Genomic DNA, 20791 nt, shown 5'->3' with positions numbered 1-20791 from the left:
TGTCCAATAATCCCAAATTTCAGGGCACTGAGAATAGATACCCAGGTGAGAAAATCCTGAAATGAAACATGTATGAAAAACAAGAAGAGATTATTAAAAAGAGATGCCATCTTGAAGGTGGACACCTTAGTAGACAATTAATCAAATGCTTTATTGATCTTGGATCAAGTAGTCTGAAAATTAAAATGTTTTATTTCTAAGGATTAAGCATATTAATGAATTTCTGTATGTCTATACATGGCAACTTTTGTACCTTTTTCAAACATAACAACAGCTTACCAATAAAATGTATAAATATGCCAATTCTTACAAAATAGCATAACATGGTTTCTGGTATACTCTAATTGTTTAATACATTATTGTATTGTTTATGAGTTGTTAGTTTCAACTCAGATTAATTCTGAACATCAGTGTCTGATGAGAAATCTTTCCTCAGTGGAGGATTAGTTTTCTGTGGCTGAGTGTTCATTGGCTTCTCACAAGCATGCTAGTATAGGCCATAGGGTTTTATTTTTATTTAAATATTTTTCCAGACAATATGTTTTTGTCATATACTTCCCTTCTTACAATTCCTCCCAGATCCTCTCCACCTTCCTATCCATTTAATGTCATGTTTGTTCTCTTTCAAAACAATAATACAAAAATCAATAGTTTAATAACAACAATGACACTAGCAAAACCAATTAGATAAATTATCCCCAAATAAAAGATGCACAAATACACAAAGTCCATCTTTAGTTGGCCTACTCTTCCTCAATACGGGAAGGCCTTGGAATATACCCAGTAACGCTCTGTTAGAAAACTGATTTTCAATTTCCCAGCACCTATCAATTGTACCTATCCTTTGGCTAGGGTTGCAGTACTGTGTCTACTTCCCCTCCTCAGTACTTGGATCTTGTCTGGTTTGAATATGTGCAGGTCTTGTATGTGCTGTCACAATTTCTGTGAGTTCATATGTATACCAGTCCTGTTGTATCTAGAATATACTATTTCCTTGGATTCATCCACATCCTCTGGCTCTTACAATCTTCCCCACCCCTGCTTCTGCATAGATTTCTGAACCTTGATAGGAGAAGTTTGATTAGAGACATTCCATTTAGGACTGGGTACTCCAAAGTCATTCTCTTTCTGTGCATTGACCAACTACGGGTCTCTGTCTTATCTCTATCTACTGCAAGAGGAAGCTTCTATAATGAACAGCCATGGTTTTAATGTCTTCTATATGCCTGGCTCTATATCCTTTCTGAAACATGTAAAGGATTACAAAAGCTGAACTGAATTCTTCTAGTAGAGACAGAAATGTCTTTGGGATGATTAAATTAAAACTGCATGAATGTTCATTGATATTTATTGGGGGCAGTGGGTGAAGACTTTACGGGGCTATGATATGAATCTTGAGTGTATGTAAGTACTTAGGGAGTACAGAAAACCAAGCGAGACATGTTAAATGTTAAGGGTAAGGAAACAATTTCAGCTATGTTTCAGAAAGTAGGAAGAACAAAGAATGGTGAGGAAGGCAGTACAAGGCCTGTCTGGGAGAGCCTGGGTTATGCTTTCCACAGGACAAAAGTGACAGCCAGCTCTGTCATTCACTTTTGAGTCTTTGAATGAGAAAATATTTAACTCTAATCAACTGCCAAGTAGTCAGCATCTTTGGTGCCGCAGATTCCCACCACAATCTCTAACCCTTTAGTCCTTGCTTCATCTTTCTGTGTCTCCTCAGCTTTTTCTGTTTTCTGTAAAACGAAAATCCAGTTATCCAGTCCCTTTCCACTACTTCAGCATTTGACTAGTATCCTTGCAATCTGGAATCTGCATGTCCTTGGGAGAGTGGAGCCTTTCCATGTTTTCCTCTGGAATTACTCTCTTTCTTTAAAGACAGACAAATATTTTCAAGGTGGTAATAGTCACAATAACACCAAAACATGTGTTTTTCAGATAAGATATGTTTAAAATACACGTCCATTTGATCTTAAAATCATCTACTAGAGTAATAATAATTTGTGTACGTTTTACAGTTAGGCAAAATGAGACACAAAGATACTGAGAGGTGAACAGCTTAATGAAAATAACAAACAAGGCAATTGGCAGAGCCGGGATTTTCTACAGAGGCTGTGTGCTTCCAGCGTCTTGCATTTTAATGACTACAGTGTAGATTGTTTACCCCATGCCCAAAATTAAAAAAAAAATTGTTCTAGCATAATGTTTTGAAAGTAATGGTGAAAAGTCCCTGGTGCTAACCCTGACCTGGGTGAACTGGTAAGTGTTTTGAGTCTAACAAGAGGGCTCAGCAGGTAAAGTGCTTGCTGTGTAAGCCTGATGAACTGAACTCAATCCCTGAAACATACAGTAGAAAGATACAATGGACTCCAGAACAGACTCTCGAACATCCTCTGACCTTCAACAGTTGTGTCATGGCATGTGCACACTAGTATGGACCATGCAGACAGTAATAATAAATAAAAGAAAAATAAATAATTGAATATATGAAATACTTTTAAGTACAAGGCGCTGCCATCAGATTCTTGAAGGTCTAATGCTGTGCACAATCACAAGACAAACCACTTCTGCTTGTTTTTCAACTTATCCTCAAAAGTGACTCCCCTAGAGCTGTCATACAAAGTTTAATGATTCTGTTGTTTATAAAATATTTCCCCTCTGGATTTGCTCCTATTGGTGATAGGTACATAAGCTTTTATGCTTTTGCTCAAAGGTGACCAAGTAAAAACATATCTATGCTGATTAACATATTGACAAAGATATCCCAAACCCCTCAATATTGATTATTCATGTAACTCTCACATGGCTACACAGCAAATTTTTTCCAATTTGTAATAAACTCTACATAGACTATCAGCTCCAAATATGGCTATGTTCTTTTGAAAAGTTAGTTGTCGTTCGCATATAGTACATAATCTAATATATATTACACATTTATTATGTATTTATAATATATTTTCCATATTCATATTATATAGTATAATATATTTATATATGATATATAAATGAAACTTATAGATCTAAGTTTCTCAAAAAGTAGTAGTAGTAGTATTAAATGATCTAGTAACTGCTGTTGTCTTTATGTTATTTTTTGCATAACTATGTACAAAACTATAGCAATGAAAGCAATGCAAGAGTATATCAACTGAAGAATAGTTAAGAAAATGTAATGTATTTTTATACAATGCAATGATATTTGTGCATTAAAAGATTATGGAATTTGTCATTTGATAAATATATAAATATGACTCGAAATTATCATGCTAAGTGAGATGAAGCATCCCCTCATGATTACTCTGTTATGAGATATGAGCAGTTGACCTCAGAGAATTTGAGAATGGATTGGTAACCACTACAAGTTGAGAGAAGTCAGGAGTAGATGAATAATTAATCAATGAATTTTAAGTTTATTTGGTAGAAATAGAAAGTTCTGTAGCACTATTGCATAGTAGAGTGACTATGGCTATTAATAATCTACTGTGAATTTATTAAAAAAACAGATTTTGAAAGTTTTTACAACAAATTATATTTAAAGAGATATGTATTTAAATTGATTTAAAAACTCTACGTGTATCGAAACAGACTATATATGTTTTTATTATCTGTTACTTTAAAGACAAGCTTAGGGCTAAGAACATACCTCGATTATTAACATTCTGCTCTTCTAAGAATTAAAACCTAAGTTTGATACCAGAACCATTGAGAAAAAAACTACGCATGGTGGCAACTGCTTTTTGTACTCTTAGCACTGGGGAGGCAGAAACAGGAAATTTTCAGGGGCTTTCTGGACATCCAGGCTAGACAATTTGATAAGTTCTGGGCCAGCAAGAGACCTTATCTTAGAAAACTAAAACAGAAAGCAGGTATGAAGCATTTCCCGACACTCACTTCTAGATCTAAAATGGCATGGAAACTCATCACCACCTAAAAACAGGCTAAGGATGGAAAGGGAATCTATTCAGTTGATGATATGATGAGAGTCTTTGCTCTTGGAAACTAAGTTATATTACACAGGGAAAGGCTGGCCATATTATAAAGTTGACTCATATATAGCTGTTTATGCCCAATATTCTAGTTTCTCTAGAAAAAATTCTGAAACAGACTTCTACTTTATAGTTCAACCTAGGCTGAAACTCATTCCATGTTCAGATTTGCTTCAAACATCAGCATCCCCCTGTATCAGCCTTTCAAGGTCTAGACAACCAACAGCACTAGTATCTGTAGATATCAATTGCTACAAAGAATTGAAAAAATGGACAAGTGGGTAACAGGCCTTCTTTCTATTGACTTAAAATGTCTAGGCTCATCTCAAATGCAGAATTATGGCATTCAAAACTTTCAGGTCATAGCATCACATAAGACAATTACACTTCCTTGTATACTCTTGGAGAATAACCAACTTTACCGCAAACATTAAATGTGCCCAATGTGCTTTTAAAGATGACTTTCAGGTGTGATTATTTTTCACTCGGTGGAATATAAACTTGTTATTCACCGGTAGAGACAGAATTTGTGGAAATACTGAGGTGATTTCGTTGTCCTCTAAAATACAATAATTGGTAGAGCTTTCTGGATGGCAGACAGATATGAAGCTACTAACTGAGCTATGTACCTTTGCACATGTGCATATTTGAGGTACTATCAGCAAGAGGCTGCTGGGAAAAGAGAGGAATTTATTTCAGATGTGGCCCTAATAGTCTGTCTGCTTTCCAGTGTATGGCCCTACACTTGTGCACATATTGGCAGCAAAGAGGGGTAAGTATACATGAAGTTTGGAGGGAAAGGGATAGAAGGAGTTGGAGAAGAGGGAAGAGGGTTGAGTTTGTTCAAAACACATTATATTTACATATATGATTCTCAAACCAAAAATAGAGTGGAAAATTTTTGTGCTGTGAACAAAAACAATAAAGCATATCAGTTTAGAGAAAGTCATTTTGTATTTATTTAGTTTGACTGTGTTATATATAGCTAATGTGACAGCACACAGACAAGTTGTAGAAACCCAACAGAGTAATTTTAAAGCACACAATCTTTACTGATGAAAAATTTATAGCTTATATTATAGAAAAATTCATAAAATTGCTAGAGTTTCTTAAAAACCCCAGGTTTTGCTTCCAAATGTAACATGTATAATGAAAAATATACATGGAGCGGTTAATTTATTTCCCAAGTTTGCCCATATGCCATGTGATATTAAAATATATTCTTGTGTTAACAGAGAATATAACTTTATCAACCCAATTATTATTTCTAGCTATTTATTTTCTTTTCTCCGAACATTCCAGTAAGTTCAATCATCTCGACATCTCTCCCTACTCTTCTCACTTTGCAGCCTGTACTATTTTTCATCATTTTACTCCCATTGACTTTTTCTCAGTTATTTCCAGAAATCCAATGAGGTCATTTCTATGGTCACTGTCTCTTCATCTACATGCCAGCCAGATAAAGGCAGCCACCAGGCTTCCTAGCTCAGCAGACCATGTAGATACTCTTCAGGTACCTTTACCTACACTTACAGACTCTCCTCTAGCAGATGCCATGTCGTGACATTTCACCATTTAGAATGCCTCCTGACATTAAGGCTGAGAAGAACTCAGACTATGGTTGCCTTCAGTACCCACACCACTCCAGCCTCACTCTGGCACTGATGCAGGAGTCAGGTACCACCCAAACGTCAGAATTTCCTGGTTAAGGAAACCACAGACATCAGCCCAGAGTGATAACTGTTAAACAAATATGAGGCAGGCATCTTGAAAGGACACTGGAACTCAGGGGAAACCTCCTGGGGAGAAGTGCTTCCCTGCAAAGTGGGGACACTTTTGGTCATGTGCCTTCCCAATACACTGATATCTTGAGTCTCTATGAGACCTCAATTCTTCCTGTACACTCCTCACATGACTATGATATGTGCATGGACCAGCCAGGGTTCAGTTGAAGTCGAATATCTAAGCTCCCCTGTTCTATATGCATTCCATGAGCTCCAAGGCTACTATGTTAGACTCATACTTGTTTTCCTATCTTATTTCTTTCTAAGAAATTAAAGATTTTGTTTTTAATATTCTGTTGTTTTGTGCATCTGGTGACAAAATATTCACCTGTAGTGTCTACCACTATCAGTTTGAATTTTCATGCCTTTCTTCCTTGGCGATTTTCTGGATATATATGTTAAACACAAACTTTGTTAGCATAGATTAATCTCTCATTCAAACATCTTTTTGTCTAACAAACAGTTTGATCACTCCTTCACGAATCTGCTTGGTCTTTACTCCATATACAATTGGATTCAAGGTGGGAGGTAGCAACAGATACAGGTTGGCTATAATAATGTGGATATGATGGGGTATAGTGGTTCTCCCAAAGCGATGAGTGAAAAAGTTGAAGAAGGCTGGGACATAGGTAATAACAATAGCACATATGTGTGATGTGCAGGTACTGAAGGCTTTATGGCGAGCATCTGCAGAAGATAGCTTTACCACAGCATGAATAATCATGGCATAAGACATGAAGATGCAGAACAAATCAAAGCCCCCAATAAATACAGCAGCTATAAGTCCATAGACAGCATTAATCTTAATGTTGCCACAGGATAGCTTGGCCACAGCCATGTGATCACAATAGGTATGGTGGATGAGGTTTCCTCTACAATATGGAAGACGCTTGATCAGGAAAGCAAAGGGGATCATGAGTAACACACTTCGAATGAGTGCTGCTATTCCAATCCTAGTAATCATAGTGTTGGTAAGGATACTAGAATAGCGTAATGGATAGCATATAGCCACATAGCGGTCAAGAGCCATAAGTGTGAGCACACCAGACTCCATGCCTGTCAACATGTGGATGAAAAACATCTGTACAAGGCAGGCATTGAAATCAATCTCCTTAAGACTGAACCAAAAGATGCATAACATACTGGGCACTATTGTATTACACCCAGAAACATCTGTAGCAGACAACATGGCTAGAAAGTAGTACATGGGCCGATGCAGGGCCTCCTCATGGCTGATGAGATAGATTAGTCCACAGTTACCTGTGACAGCAATGAGGTACATAAAGCAGAACGGCAGAGAGATCCAGATGTGTGCAGCTTCCAACCCGGGAATCCCATTGAGGATAAAGTATCTTGGTGTCAGGCTAGAGGTATTGACCCCAGGCATATTGATCAATAGGAAACAAGTCACAGTCTGTGCTGGTAATAGTGTCTTATGCTGAAGACAAGAGTGACAAAATTTTTTTCTAGACACAAGACATAAAAGTATTTTTCACAATATGAATAATAACAAAGAATGTATATTTTTGTATGCAGACTACATTGCTCTCTCCTCCTATGTATTCCTCAGTTTGTTACTAAGTTAGGATTTCAAACTTGTTTCCAAACTCTGGGCTGGCTTGGCTTTATATTTTCAATATTTACAGATCCTAGCTCATATTCCCAGGCCAGCCACTAGTACTTGATTTATTGCTTGCTTCAATCAATTTCCAAATTGTGGACTTTGTTTAAATAACATTGAATTTATGAAACCCTCACATCAGTGTATATAATGGGCTATAGCTACTAAATAATATGAGCATTATATACTATGCACATCTGCTATGAGTTCAACATGATTAAATGCCTGTGCAGATTTGAGAAGTCTGTATTTTTCAAATCTGAGAAATTAAAGGCAGAAATATAAGTATGTTTTTGTATGAGAGAGGGCAAAAAAACAATGTTACAATTTAAACAGCATGTTCATATTGTATTTCCCATTATCTCTTCTCTTTTCTTGCTGGTAGAAAATGCTCCTAATGAAACCATTAGACTCTAGTGTCTTTCTTGGGTAAAGTGCATGTTTTAAATTTGGAGTGTAACTCTTTCAGTTCTTGCTTACTTTACTTTATCAAGATGAAGTATCAATTTTCCTTAGATCTATATACTTTTTTTATCTTCTATATCATTTTTCCAATTTTCATGGCTTTTTCATTTTTTTCCATTCTGGTGTAACTATATATTTCTCTGTCTTTTTCAAAGGTTAAATGTCATTCATAGGGAAATTCAGAACACTTTGAAAGCATTTGCATCAAATATAAAATGCTTGTAATATTAAATAAATTACAGAAAAATAAACACAACTCTAAATACCAAAATAAACAATATACTATTATCCTAATTAATAGTTTTGTGTATGTTTTTATCAATAGGAAAAATGTAAATAAAATCATGCCTAACCATTCTTTATTACTTCCTACATCCTTTCATCTTATTCAGGGCAAAATATGGCATCATAATATTTTCTTGAAAAATGTTATGCTATTAGAATGCTTTGAAACCTCCAAATGCTCCCAGCATTGCCCCAAATAGGACTGCATCAGTCCCTCAGTATCTACCGCAGGCTTCTCAAACTCAATAGGCATGCATTTCTGGACACCTCTCCTTGTCGTTTAAGCAGCTCACCTTATTCCTCCAAGGATTATGACATGTGTCTCCAACAGTTTCAGGTGTTTGTTCAGAGTTAACACAAAGTCCTCCCACCTTCCAACTTAACATTGTGAGGTGTTCTATCACTTCTGCAATCTTGGCTTCATACTCCATATTCTAGCTCTTCCTGTAACATTCAGTGCTATGTGCTGTTACTCCCTGAACAGAAAATTTCTCTCTGTTTTGTATGCTGCTGTATGCAGCACATGAGAAAGTGTCGGACAGAAATAATATGTTGATAGTTTACAAGACTGCCTTTTAAATGGTTTTACTACTTTAAGATAAATATCCCAACATATTTTTGCTTTGAAAAATAATAATTCATCTGAAAAATGTCAAACCTAATTCAACAGTCAGCAGTCACCTAAAGGACATTGCTAAATGGAATCACAGCTCTTGAGAATTGGGAAATATATGTAGTAAACCAATATAATGACTTGCGTGTGGGGTGTGTGTGTATACATATATATGTAAATCTGGGTTCAAATACTATCGCTCATCCTGGCACATAAAATATCACATGGAGACTGTAAAGTCACTGGAATCGAATGTATTCCATTGACGAGAAAGAAGCTGATGTCAGGAATGGTCTTGTTGCTAAGTTGTTTTACATGATTACAGGAATCCCTTACTCTCCCTGAATTAGTGCATTTTGGTTGATAAAAATTCTTATCGCTTTCTAAGGAGCATTCAATCACCTGTGGAAAGGAGAGGCCTCTCTCTTTAATTATATATAAATATTTACATGTCTGTGTTATAACTTTAATACTTATTACATCAATATGTTGGGGTCCCCATCTCCCAATACCCAAAGTGCACCTAGTTGTTACCCCTCCTCTCCATTTTCAAAGCCACTTAGAAATCAGTTTACTTCAGAAATTCCACAAACTGAGATAATATCCATGATCTATAGTCCCTGTTCAACCATCTATGACTAAAGTCCCTGTGCAGTAGTAGTATTTTTGTGTATCCTATGCCTTTACTTTCTTTGGACCATACAGACTCACCCCAGTGCTACATGGTTTTAAATCTCCATTCATGATGCTACCACTAAGAAAGAACTGGGCTATATTTAAATAATAAGCTTGTATAACAAGCTTAATAATTTCTCTTGAGACTTTTCAAGTAAAGAAAAAATGATATGTTTGGGGTATCACAGGTAGAGGTCCCATAGGTCTCTGAAGAAAGGAGTGTAAATTTAGCACTGTACAAAACAAGAGCTATATTTAGAACACAGATGAGCAGGGTATGTACAGTTTTAAAATTGTTCTAAGATTTCTTCTGATGAACCATGGGAAGTTAGATATATTTTCTGTGACTTAGTTAATTGCCAATATAGAACTGCATTTACTCCCCAGGGCTGATCAAGTTCTGTTTTATAACTCTACCACTTGTCATATATGTATCTCAAAATTTAATACAATTATTGGGGAAACAGTTTCTGACCCATAGATGTCAGAATAGATAACAAAATAAAACTCATTAAAATATATTTCTGTAATTGCTTCAGTTTATATATGCATACAGAGCAATGAACTGTGAAAATGCATGGACGTTCCGTCCTTGAATTTCTCTACGTTGGTACAAATGTATCACATTTTAGAATTCTAATACCCATACAATGGCCCTTGATCACATTTAAGGTACTGAAAGTTGAGCTTAAATTTTATCAGAAGTGAACACTTTCTGACCTGGAATCATAGAACAGCACAAATATAGTTTGATATTAGCCTTCGGGTGAGTGGAAGAGTTTCAGTTACAGGAGGTGACTACAGTGAGCAACAACCCAGTGCTGCAGTGCAAGTTTCTTTTAGAAAAACTACTATGGCTAGAGGCTCAAAGAACTGAGGTGTCTCTCTGTGTGCCTCTCTCTGTCTCTCTCTCTCACACGAACACCCACACCCACACACACCCACACACACACACACACACACACACACACACACACACACATCCCAGTAGTGAGCAGGATACCGTAGGAGCTAGGGGAACAATTAGGCTGGTACTTTTGGCTTTGCATGCACAAAGCCCTGAATTTGATCCCCAGTGTCACATAAACCAGAATTAATAGTACATGTCTATCATCTCCATGCTCAGAACATAAGACAGGGGAATCAGAAGTTCCAGGTCACCCCCAGCAGCTCAGTGAGTTCAAGGCCCCCCTTGGATACATGAGACCCTGTCTCAAAAGGAACAAAAGCAAAACATAGCATGAAGTACAAATGTCAATTGATATAAGTCATGGGTCTCAACCCACAGCACAGTGCAATATAGCTTCATGAAGTAGCAGGGATAAGTGATAAGCTGGGAGCAAATGTTCCTCTCAAAATATGTCTTTCTCCAATATTGGTAGCATTTGTTTTACTAACATGTCAATATTGACATAGAAAACAGCAATGTTCCAGTTCCTAGAAACTTCTAGAAATCTCAATCCAGAGACTATATCCCTGCAATTTCATTTCAGAGAATCCTCATCTAGTTTTGCTTTATTTTCCAATGGAGAGTTAAGTATATCTGCTTACTAGTTATATAAGCACCATGAATATTTTTGTTAAGTTACTACATAATACTGAAGACACTGAAAAATTGTATGCTTATACATGACTTATAATATGTTTATATACACACACACTTATGTACTTGAAAAGGTAAAAGATGTCAAGTATTGGTGAGGATGTGGAGCAATTGGGACAGTCTGGCACAATTAATGGAGCTTGGATCATAAAACCATGTATTATGTTTCAATATTATTTTATGCTGAAATTTGAAACAGGACCCTTGCTCATGCTAAGCAAGGTACCAACTTTAACTCTTCTGGCAAAATCACTTTGAAAAGCATGTGACAAGTTTTTGAAAAGATTAAAGCTATCTGTACTTTGTTTCCTTTTAACTAAATAAAGCAAATGTGGATGTCTACACGAAGGCCTCACAGTAAATGTTCAGTGTAGGCTAATGCATATCACTACTAATGGGATATAAATGAATATTTATTGATAGTGGTGACTGAATAAATTGTGGTTCATCACACAATGATGAACAAAAAGCACTGGGTCACAAAGTCTGAATCCCAGGCAAGACACCTCTGGCAGTTGATGACTTCTGGGGGAAGGAAAGTTGCTTTTCATCATGGGTGCGGCCCTGAGAGGCTACATAATGCTTCATTAGATGGCTCTATACCCTCAAAGAAACTTGCAACAGTAAGTGAACTTAGTAGGTTAAAAACTAAAAGAGCACACAAAATTGGAAGTGGTAGTGGCAGGGGTGGTATGGAGATGCATTGGAGGGGAAGGAATGGAGGATGTATTTGATCATTTATATTTTTAATTAGTTCTTTGAGAATTTTGTGCAGTGAGTTTCGTTTTGATCATATTGACTCTCCCTCTCCTGGATTCTTCCTGGATTCATCCCCACTTCACTTCTCACCTCTCATATTTTCCCCTTGTGGTGGTTTGAGTTGCTATAGTCCCCATAAACTCAAGTGATTGAATCCTTGACCATAGGAAGTCCCACTATTTGGAAGGATGGCCTTGTTTGAATAGGTATTGCCTGGATACTTGGATGTCAGTTAGGCCAAGGAGCTTGCCAAATACATCAGGTGTTGCAAAATACATCAGGCCTATAGATTGTTCTACAGATGATCATAAGACCACAAGGTGCACATTATCAGCATGGAACACCTAATGCAGTAGGATGAGTGCCACTTGGGTTTGTGGATTGTCCCAAGAATATGGGTTGTGTGAAAAAAATGCTCATTGCCAAGATTATCCTAGTGCACAGAAATAATTCCTAGAAAAACTTTATTTCTGAAAGGTGAAAATTTTATACACTATAACCACTTGTAGATAGTTATGAACATTGAAATAACTAGTATTGTCACTGATAATGACAATTGATAAGACAGAATGACCTTTCTTCAGAGTGCATCTCATTGGCATGCTTCAGAGTCCAGAGTCCATGCTGAGGTCAGGTTACTTGTACAGGGTGTGAGTTTATCCATGGTAGGAGTGTACATTGATATAGTCACTTATAACTGAACGTGATATGTTATAGACATCTACTAAAAATTTCAAAGAAGAATATACTTGTCACCTGTGATTCTTTTAATTCGTAATGTGTCAATCCAAAGTGTCCTGAAAGTATGTGAATGGAAGTAGCTTTTTCTAATCATGTTTAGGCTCACTTTCAGTCACTGTCTCTGAAGAGTGAGGGTGTCCTTTGTAGGAGACACACACTGAGACATGGAAGTAATATTTCTAACCTTTTTTCAGAGGCAGGACTCTCAGGAGATGTTTGCTTCTCAGTGGGAATCGGGAGATGTTTGCTTCTCAGTGGGAAATGCCAAGGACACTAGCTTGAACGTGGAGCTCCAGCAATTACCTAGTAAAGATTGTCCTCAGGGGTTAGTCCGCAACATAGCTATTCAGTGGGTTATCAGATTTGATATAGGTTCTGGAGAGACTGAATGAGATCTTCTGTCTGGTGGTGGTTGGTTGGTGTTATAGCTACTAGCTTTGTGTTTTTGTGGACTCTTAACAGTGGAAGTGGGTGTGTATCTGATTGTTTTGCCTGTTCTTGGGACTCCTTTCCATCTATTGGGTTGCCTTGTCCATCCTTCAAATGAGGGCTTTTGCTTTGTCTTATCTTGTTTTTTCATGTTTGAGTATTTCACGGTAACCTGTCCTTTTCTGAAGGGAAATGAAGTAAATCTGGAGGAGAGAGGTGGTGGGAGGGGGTGTTTAGAAATGTGGAGGAAGAGAAAAATGTTGTCAGAATATATTATATAAAAGAAGAATCTACTTTTAAGAAAAAAAGAACTTGAACCTACAATGTCCTGTAAAAAGAATTTTTTTATGTTTTGATAATATTATATCAATAAAAAGAAGGCCTACCATTTGCCCAACATGATCAAACACATTAATGAAGGAACTATACCTCAAAAAAAAATCTCTGGTTCTCAGATACTCACAGTTTTATAATTTATACTGTGGCCCTACCTACTAACCTGGTTCTATAACAGCCTATCCCCTGCAAGCATCTAATTGCCTCAGACAAAGTAGATGTGGTATATGCAAAGTAACTCTTAAGTTGGATCTGTATGGAGACCATTAATCTGGATGGAGATTCATTTCCCTAGGCATCTGAAGCTTGGGTTTTCATTGTAACAGGAATATCAAAGAGTGTCAAATAAAGAAAGGATGTATAGACCTACTGTACAAGAGATTCACTTCTGTCTTAGGCAGGGCTTCAGATGAGGGACTGTGGGACACAGCCCTGTTTTTGAACTAGATTTCAGGGTGGTAAAGAAAGAGGCAAACTTCCCTGTCAGGAGGGAATTTCTTTCTTAGATTATCCAGTATGTACTTTTTTCATCCCCTCTGCTTAATCACATAGGATCTTATCATCTCTACACTCTACACCATACTTCATTACCACTTGGCAAAGGGTTACTAACACTTCATGTGTGTGTGTGTGTGTGTGTGTGTGTGTGTGTGTGTGTTGATAAAAGTATACATTTTTCAAGTAAAACATGATGTACAAGAGTGGAAGTAGAACGGGATGGGGGTTGCAGAGGGGAGGACTGGAAGGGGGACAATATTTGAAATGTAAATAAATATAATTATCAATGATGTGAATCCCCCAACACATATACAGCAGAGGACTGCTGGATCTGGATTTAGTCAGAGTAGATGCACCAAACCCTCAAGGGACTGGCGAGCCCTGGGAGTTTAGAGGTCTGGTGGGGTGGATGGGGTAGGGACATCCTCCTGGATCAAGGGGTGTATGGAGGATGTATGGAATGTGGAACACTTGCAGAGTTGACCAGAAAGGGAATAAAATCTTGAATGTAAAAAAATAAATTAAAAGAATAAATATAAAAGGGATACTAGGATTGTGATCAAATATGTGGGGGTAAATGACCATTTCTCCCAGAATTTAACTCTACTGTTCTTTCCAATACACAATCAAAAACAGATTGAGAAATGCTGTGGTAAGATTAAAAAAGTAGCAGAACCAGTTCCGTGGCATACTCACTCCACATGGGATCCTCAGGAGCTGCATGCTCCAGCTGTTTCTCTGCCAGCCAATTTTACTCACTGTCCCCTTGGCAGGTAAAATCAAAGTTCCAGAAACTTGTAATTTAGCAATTAGATTTATATGTTAAATACTCAGTGCACAATACATCCACACAATAAATTCACTGCTAATTAATGAAGATTTAAACCGCCCACCTAGACAAGATAAAATTGACCTACTCCACCTGGACCTGAATCACCCTGCTCTGTTTTCTCCATCTTGATTTTTTCCCGCTCCTCCTCTTCCTCTCTATTTCCTAGATGCTTTTCCCCACCTACCCTTCCTTCTCATCCAATGATAGGCTTTGCCTTATCCTGAACCTGCCTTGCTGCATAATGACATCATCCTACAGAGGAATATTTACATCTGTTCCAGGCCAGCCTGGGGTAGGTAGACAGTTCCAGGCTAGCCAGAAATATGTCATGAGACCCTATTTGTGAGGGGCAGGCAGGAGGAAGGAGAGTGAGGATGAGGTGTGGTGGAGTAGGATGTACAGATGTGTAAGGAGGAGAGAGAAAGGGAGGTGGAGAGGAATAGGACGTTGCGGAGGGAGGTAAATATGTAGACAAACAGCCTGGGGAGAGGGATTCATGTAAAGATTGCAAAGGAAGGACAATGAGAGTGGCAGAGGGAGGGGGAAGTAGAGGAGGGAGGAGCAGAGTGGGAAAATGACATAGAGGGAGACAGACTGGGGAGGGAAGGAGGGAGACAGTCTGTTTCTTTATCAGTAATCGGTAGTTTCTAAGGGTAGAGGTGTGATATAGCAAACAGTGAGTTTTCATAAGGGGATATGCAAAGATTCAGTAGATATTGGGATGCATGGAAATCATGATTCAGAAGGAAGAGATACCTGGAAAAGTGTCAGGTCACAAATTGGACAACATGAATGCTCAAAATTCACTTTCTTTCGGCAATCTTCCTGCCTCAACTCCAAGGAGATAAAATAAATATATAAATAAATCCGGCTTTTGAGACTTAATCTCTTGTAGTCCATAGTGACCTTGATCTTGTGTACTACTTGACTTGATCTCCACTCCAAACTGTTGGTTTTGATTTCCTGAACCAAAAGAAAACAAAATAACCAGTTAAATTAAATTTAAGTCCTGAACAAGACTGTGAGCTCTGCTGCTGCGTATTCCACTGTGATCCTGTGTTTGTATCTCCACCTAGGATATTTAACCCTGGGTCATAGTTGCTTCAAACAGAATCATGCGGGGAATATCTTACTTTGAGAGTGATTAATTCTTTCAAATACCCTAAAGGAAAATATGATACAATAGCAAAGTGATTTCTAAGTATTTGTTTACTGTCTTAGTTGTTGTTCAACATCTCTGAAGACACACCAATTGAATAGCATATAAGGGAAAATATTTCATTGGGTCTTGCTTACTCTTTCAGAGGTTTTGACTTCCATCAGCATACCTTGGAGCATGGTGAAACACAGGCAGACAGACATTGTGTTGGAGAACTATCTCAGTTCAAAGATGCTAAGGCATCAAGAGGAGTACAACTCTGGGCCAGTTCTGGGCTATTAGAAACTGCAAGCCGCCCCCCTCCCCAATCCCCAGTGACACACTTTTTCCAACAGGACCTGAATTCCTAATCCTGCTTAAGTAGTGCTACTCCCTGATGCATGAGCATTCAAATATCTGAGCCTAGGTGTGCCATCCTTATTCAAAGCAACACGGTCATGAACTAGACAATATGAAGGGAGCAACACAAGAGGTGGAAGACTTGAAAAAGACTGGAAATTGAGACAGTAAATACTCACATTTAAAATGATCAGAGCAGGAATGTATACATAGTAGAGAATACTGAAATGGTCAGAGATATTTATTAAGTGAGGTCTCAAAACCTTGGCCTGGTTTGGTTGCTATATTAGTTTGGATTTTACTTCTATGAACAGATACCATGAACAAAACAACTCTTGTAAGGACAACATATAATTGGGGCTAGCTTAGACATTCAGAAATCTAGTCCATAATCATCAATGTGGAAACATGGCATCATCCAGGCATGCATGGTTCAGGAGGAGCTGAGAGTTCCACATCTCCATCTGAAGGCTCATAGCAGAATATGGGTTTTCAGGCAGCTAGGATAAGGGTCTTAAAGCCCATACCCACAATGACACACCTACTCTAACAAGGCAACCCTCCAACAAGGCCATACCCTCTAATAGTACAACTTCCTGGAACTAGCATATACAAACAATAACATTCCACTTCCTGGCCTCCATAGGCTTGGTCAAACATATGAGTCTATGGAGACCATATCTAAAATCACATAATGAAAAATACATTTAGTTCATCTTCAAAAGTCCCCATAGTCTATAACAGTCTTGACAATGTTAAAAGTCTAAAGTTTAAAGTCTCTTCTAAGATTTACCCAATCACTTAACTGTAATCACCAAATCAAGACAGGTATCAAACTGGGCAAACTCCAAATTCTGCATCTCCATGTCTGATGGCAAAGTGGTGTTGGGATGTCCAACTCCTTTTTCATCTTTGTTGACTGCAACAAACTTCTTTCTCCTGGGCTAATTCTACTCCCTGTTAGCAGCATTCCTCAGGAGATATCCTATAGGTCTGGTATCTCAAAACTTTTGCTCCAAGGCAACTTCAATTTTATACCTTCTTATATCAATGTCTGGGATCCCATACATGATTTCCTGGGCTCCTCAAAGTGCTTGGGTCACTTCTCCAGCTCTGCCATCTGTAGCATTCCAAGGTGTGATTGATTCCACTCCATTGCTGATGCCGTTCTTTGTGGTCATCTCGTAGTACTGGCATTTCCAATATACTGGGACTTTTCACTGAAAGTAGGCTTCACCAATAGCGTCTCATAGGCTCCATTCATGGTGCCAAGATTCAGCTCCTTTGCATGACCCTTCAGTCCTGTTCCTTCTACTGCAACTGAGACTGCGCCTTTACCAATGGCCTTGAAAGAGCCAGAGTGGGGGTCAATCTAAGGCCAGTGGGAAAGTTCCACTGCAAACCTCCAAGCACAAAGACCCCTCCCTTCCAGAGAGTAGTTAGTTCCTGGAGCAACTGCAAACCATACTGTAAAACAAAGCTACCTGTGACTCCCAACCGACCTCCCCTTGACTCCCAACCATCCACCCTGGAGAGTGCAGAATGGTCCACTGACTACAAGTCAGTTTGAAGGTTGCTTCTCCCCTGCCTACCAACCAGTTGTTTAAGTTACCAATTATTTGCATTTTGCCCCAATTGTTTGGAAGATATATACCATGCCCCCCCCCCCGTTAGAGTCTGCTCAGAGCTGTCTCCTACTGAAAAGGACTCAAACCTAAAGCATTTGAATAAAAGTTCTTGCAATTGAATTGATTGTTGCCTCCCTGGGTCTCACTCAGGGGTCCCAGACAGGGGTCCCCACAGGTCCCTCACAGCCTTCCATGGCTTTTCACAATGCCAAGCCTCAGCTTGACCCTTTCATGCCCTAAAACCAGTACCACCTGCGTGACTCTTACACATTACCAAGTACAGCTGCAGCGGGAGGTAAAACCTTGGCTATCTCTGGACCTTGGCTTCTTTGTGCTCTCAGAAAACACTTCCTAGAAAATATCACCTCATTTATGCTTGTCTCTTCTTAATCACTGCTAATTCCTTAGCTCCAGCTAACCAGCATCAATTGTCCCAGTATTCCCTTCTACTTTTTCACTCTAAAGCCAGAGTCATATGACTGAAGCTGCCAAGTTCTGCTGCTTGCAGTATCTGGAACATGGTTCCCCTTATTCTATTACCAGCTTTCTGTTTTTCAACTCCTTCTCTGCCTATGCATGGCTTTCCTGGAACTTGTTTGTAGATTGACTTGAACTCAGAGATCTGCATGGCTATGTCTTTTGTAGTACTGGGATTAAAGGCGTGTACCACCAAGCCTGGAGTTAAGCTTTCTTCTTTACCTAGAACCTGCTTTGTCCCAGGCTGGCCTTGAACTCAGAAATCTGTTTGGCTCTGTCTCCTGGGATTAAAGGTGTGTGCCACAGTACCTGCAGGTAAACTTAGCTGGGTAGGATCTTGCCCCCAAATTTCTTAGTCTGTTACCTCCTAGAACATAGGATTCAGTTCCATTTCAGTCCTTGGTGCACTTTTAATAATTGAACCATATGTTTTATATTTGTCCTTTCTAAGCTTCCTATGCTTTTGCAAAACAGTCTCTTTCCTATGGTTCAGTCAAGGTCATGTGATGGAAGGGTGATCTAATCTACTGAGTAGACAACTGCACTTGGCACTGGGGTAAAATTTACCCTGAACTTACAATCTGTTTCTTTAGTGTATGTCAGTACTTGCCCATCCCAAGCATTATGCTGTAAGGAATCAACACACAAAGAATTCTCTAGTTAGTTATAATGACCTTTTTATAGTGCCTTTATCAGCTCTTGACTGCATCATCACTTTTCAGGTGATTTAATCATCCAGCTAATGCCATCATGCTGACACATTCCCACTGGAGTAATAGGATTAACTTTTAGGTGGACCACACCAGGCAAATCCTAGTACTCTTTTTTTTTTTTTTTTGGAGTGGGGGACCGAACCCGGGGCCCTGTACATGCTAGGCAAGCACTCTACCACTGAGCTAAATCCCCAACCCCCTCTGTTTGTTTTTGAATAAAGGGTCACTTGTGGTTGAGTGAACAGATCTTTTGATTTCTTAGACGACCTTCTTAAAGATTCTGACTTAAGGTTGAACTCAACTAACAGGCCAGTAACTAGCACCAGTTTTCAGATTACCTACCCTATAAGACTTGGGTCTAGCACTAGTTTCCAAGTTAACTCCCAAAAAGACCAAGGTATAATACCAGTTTCTAGATTATTCCTCAGCAAATCTGCACACACCCACCCGAGGTAATAGTAGGTGGGTTCTATATACTTGCCCTCTTCCCCATATCATATGTAATCAGTTCCCTGTGGATGTTCCAAAAACTGCCATGTAATTGTTCTTAGGTTTGAAATGGATTTCTTCATTTAAAGATCTCTCTTACATGGTCCTAGAGCCGTGGCTCTCAGTACACTTCTTCGTGTTGTGCCATCCCGCCAAGTATAAAATTGTTTCCCATGCTACTCTGTTACTGTAAGTTTGCTACTCCTGTTGAATTGTAAGGTGAATATATAATAGACAGGATATGTGATATACAGCCCTGTGAAAGAGTCATTCATCTCCAGAGAGGTTGACAGCTATAGGTTGAGAACACACTAGAGTTTCTGAAACCAGCAATCAAGTTGTGTTTAGTAAGCAATTTTCATGGCATCAATTATCAACTCTGTATATTGTTCACAGAGTGGTTCTTCCCCTATGAAGAAGCAACATTTACATCCCAATAGCAGAATTTGTGATCTTCCAGCTTCCAAGCAGGCTGAAGAAGACCTTGGGGCCCGTGTAATCAAAAGGCACACCGAGGCTAGTGAGGTCTTTGGCAGAGACAGGAGCCCAGACACTTTTGCTGTCACAGTCTCTGCAAGTCCCACCTCTGACTTTTCCATTAGGGTTTGATGAACAGCTGATGCCACAGGTGCCGATTGCCCACCTTTCTCCTTCAGTATCACACCCAGATCCTTCAAACAAGTCTAGCAACCTGGATTGCAGTGACCTCACATCAGAGACAGGGTAGGTGGCAACTCCCTGGGGGAAAAGAATCCTTTAAAAACTTAAGTGAGTGATGACTACTCTCTACATTTCTGAGATGAATGTTGTTATGAGGGTCAGTATACTCTTCCATGTGAATACCATACTGATTTATATTCTTGGCGAAAAATAAATAAATAAGAAAACAGAGTGTGGAGTAAGAGAATTTATTTGGTCAAAGAACTGCAAATCACATACAAGGAATAAGAACATCTCTACACTTTGTCCTTCACATTTCCCAGAAAGGGGGTTATAAAAGTCAGTCTGCCCAGCAACTTCTTGGCAGAGGGGAAAATCCGAACATCAAGAGTGCCAGGGTAGGGATTTAGTCTCTTCCATCCTCAGATTCCATGAGTTGCAGAAGAGGGTAGGTAGGCAGTGTTTCCCCAGGTTTCCAGCTTCTTGTATTCAACCTGTCCCTGTACCCTGGGCATTGTTTTCCACATCCAGAGTATCCTTCTCAGAGTCAGCGAAGGCAGGCAAGGGCGCAGGAATAGTGGATTCCACCTGAGGGGTAAGGCATGTTCCTGTCTGGGACATGGGTTCAAATTTCTTCTTCCAGAGGTCTCCCTCAGGTTGACAGTGTGTCCACAGGACCCAGGTTGACTGAGTAACTGAGCA

General features: G+C 38.9%; 1 protein-coding gene across 1 annotated transcript; it reads right to left on the bottom strand.

The window, feature by feature from the left end:
• Nucleotides 1–6203: 6203 nt before the first annotated feature.
• Nucleotides 6204–7154, bottom strand: LOC116894121 (olfactory receptor 52N2-like). The gene has a single exon (XM_032895839.1). The coding sequence runs from the start codon at nucleotides 7152–7154 to the stop codon at nucleotides 6204–6206; it is 951 nt and encodes a 316-aa protein (XP_032751730.1).
• Between the last annotated feature and the right edge of the window lie 13637 nt (nucleotides 7155–20791).

Source organism: Rattus rattus, chromosome 2 (genome assembly GCF_011064425.1).
Source record: "Rattus rattus isolate New Zealand chromosome 2, Rrattus_CSIRO_v1, whole genome shotgun sequence".
NCBI classification, from domain to species: Eukaryota; Metazoa; Chordata; class Mammalia; order Rodentia; family Muridae; genus Rattus; species Rattus rattus.
This window is presented reverse-complemented; position numbering and strand designations above follow the sequence as displayed.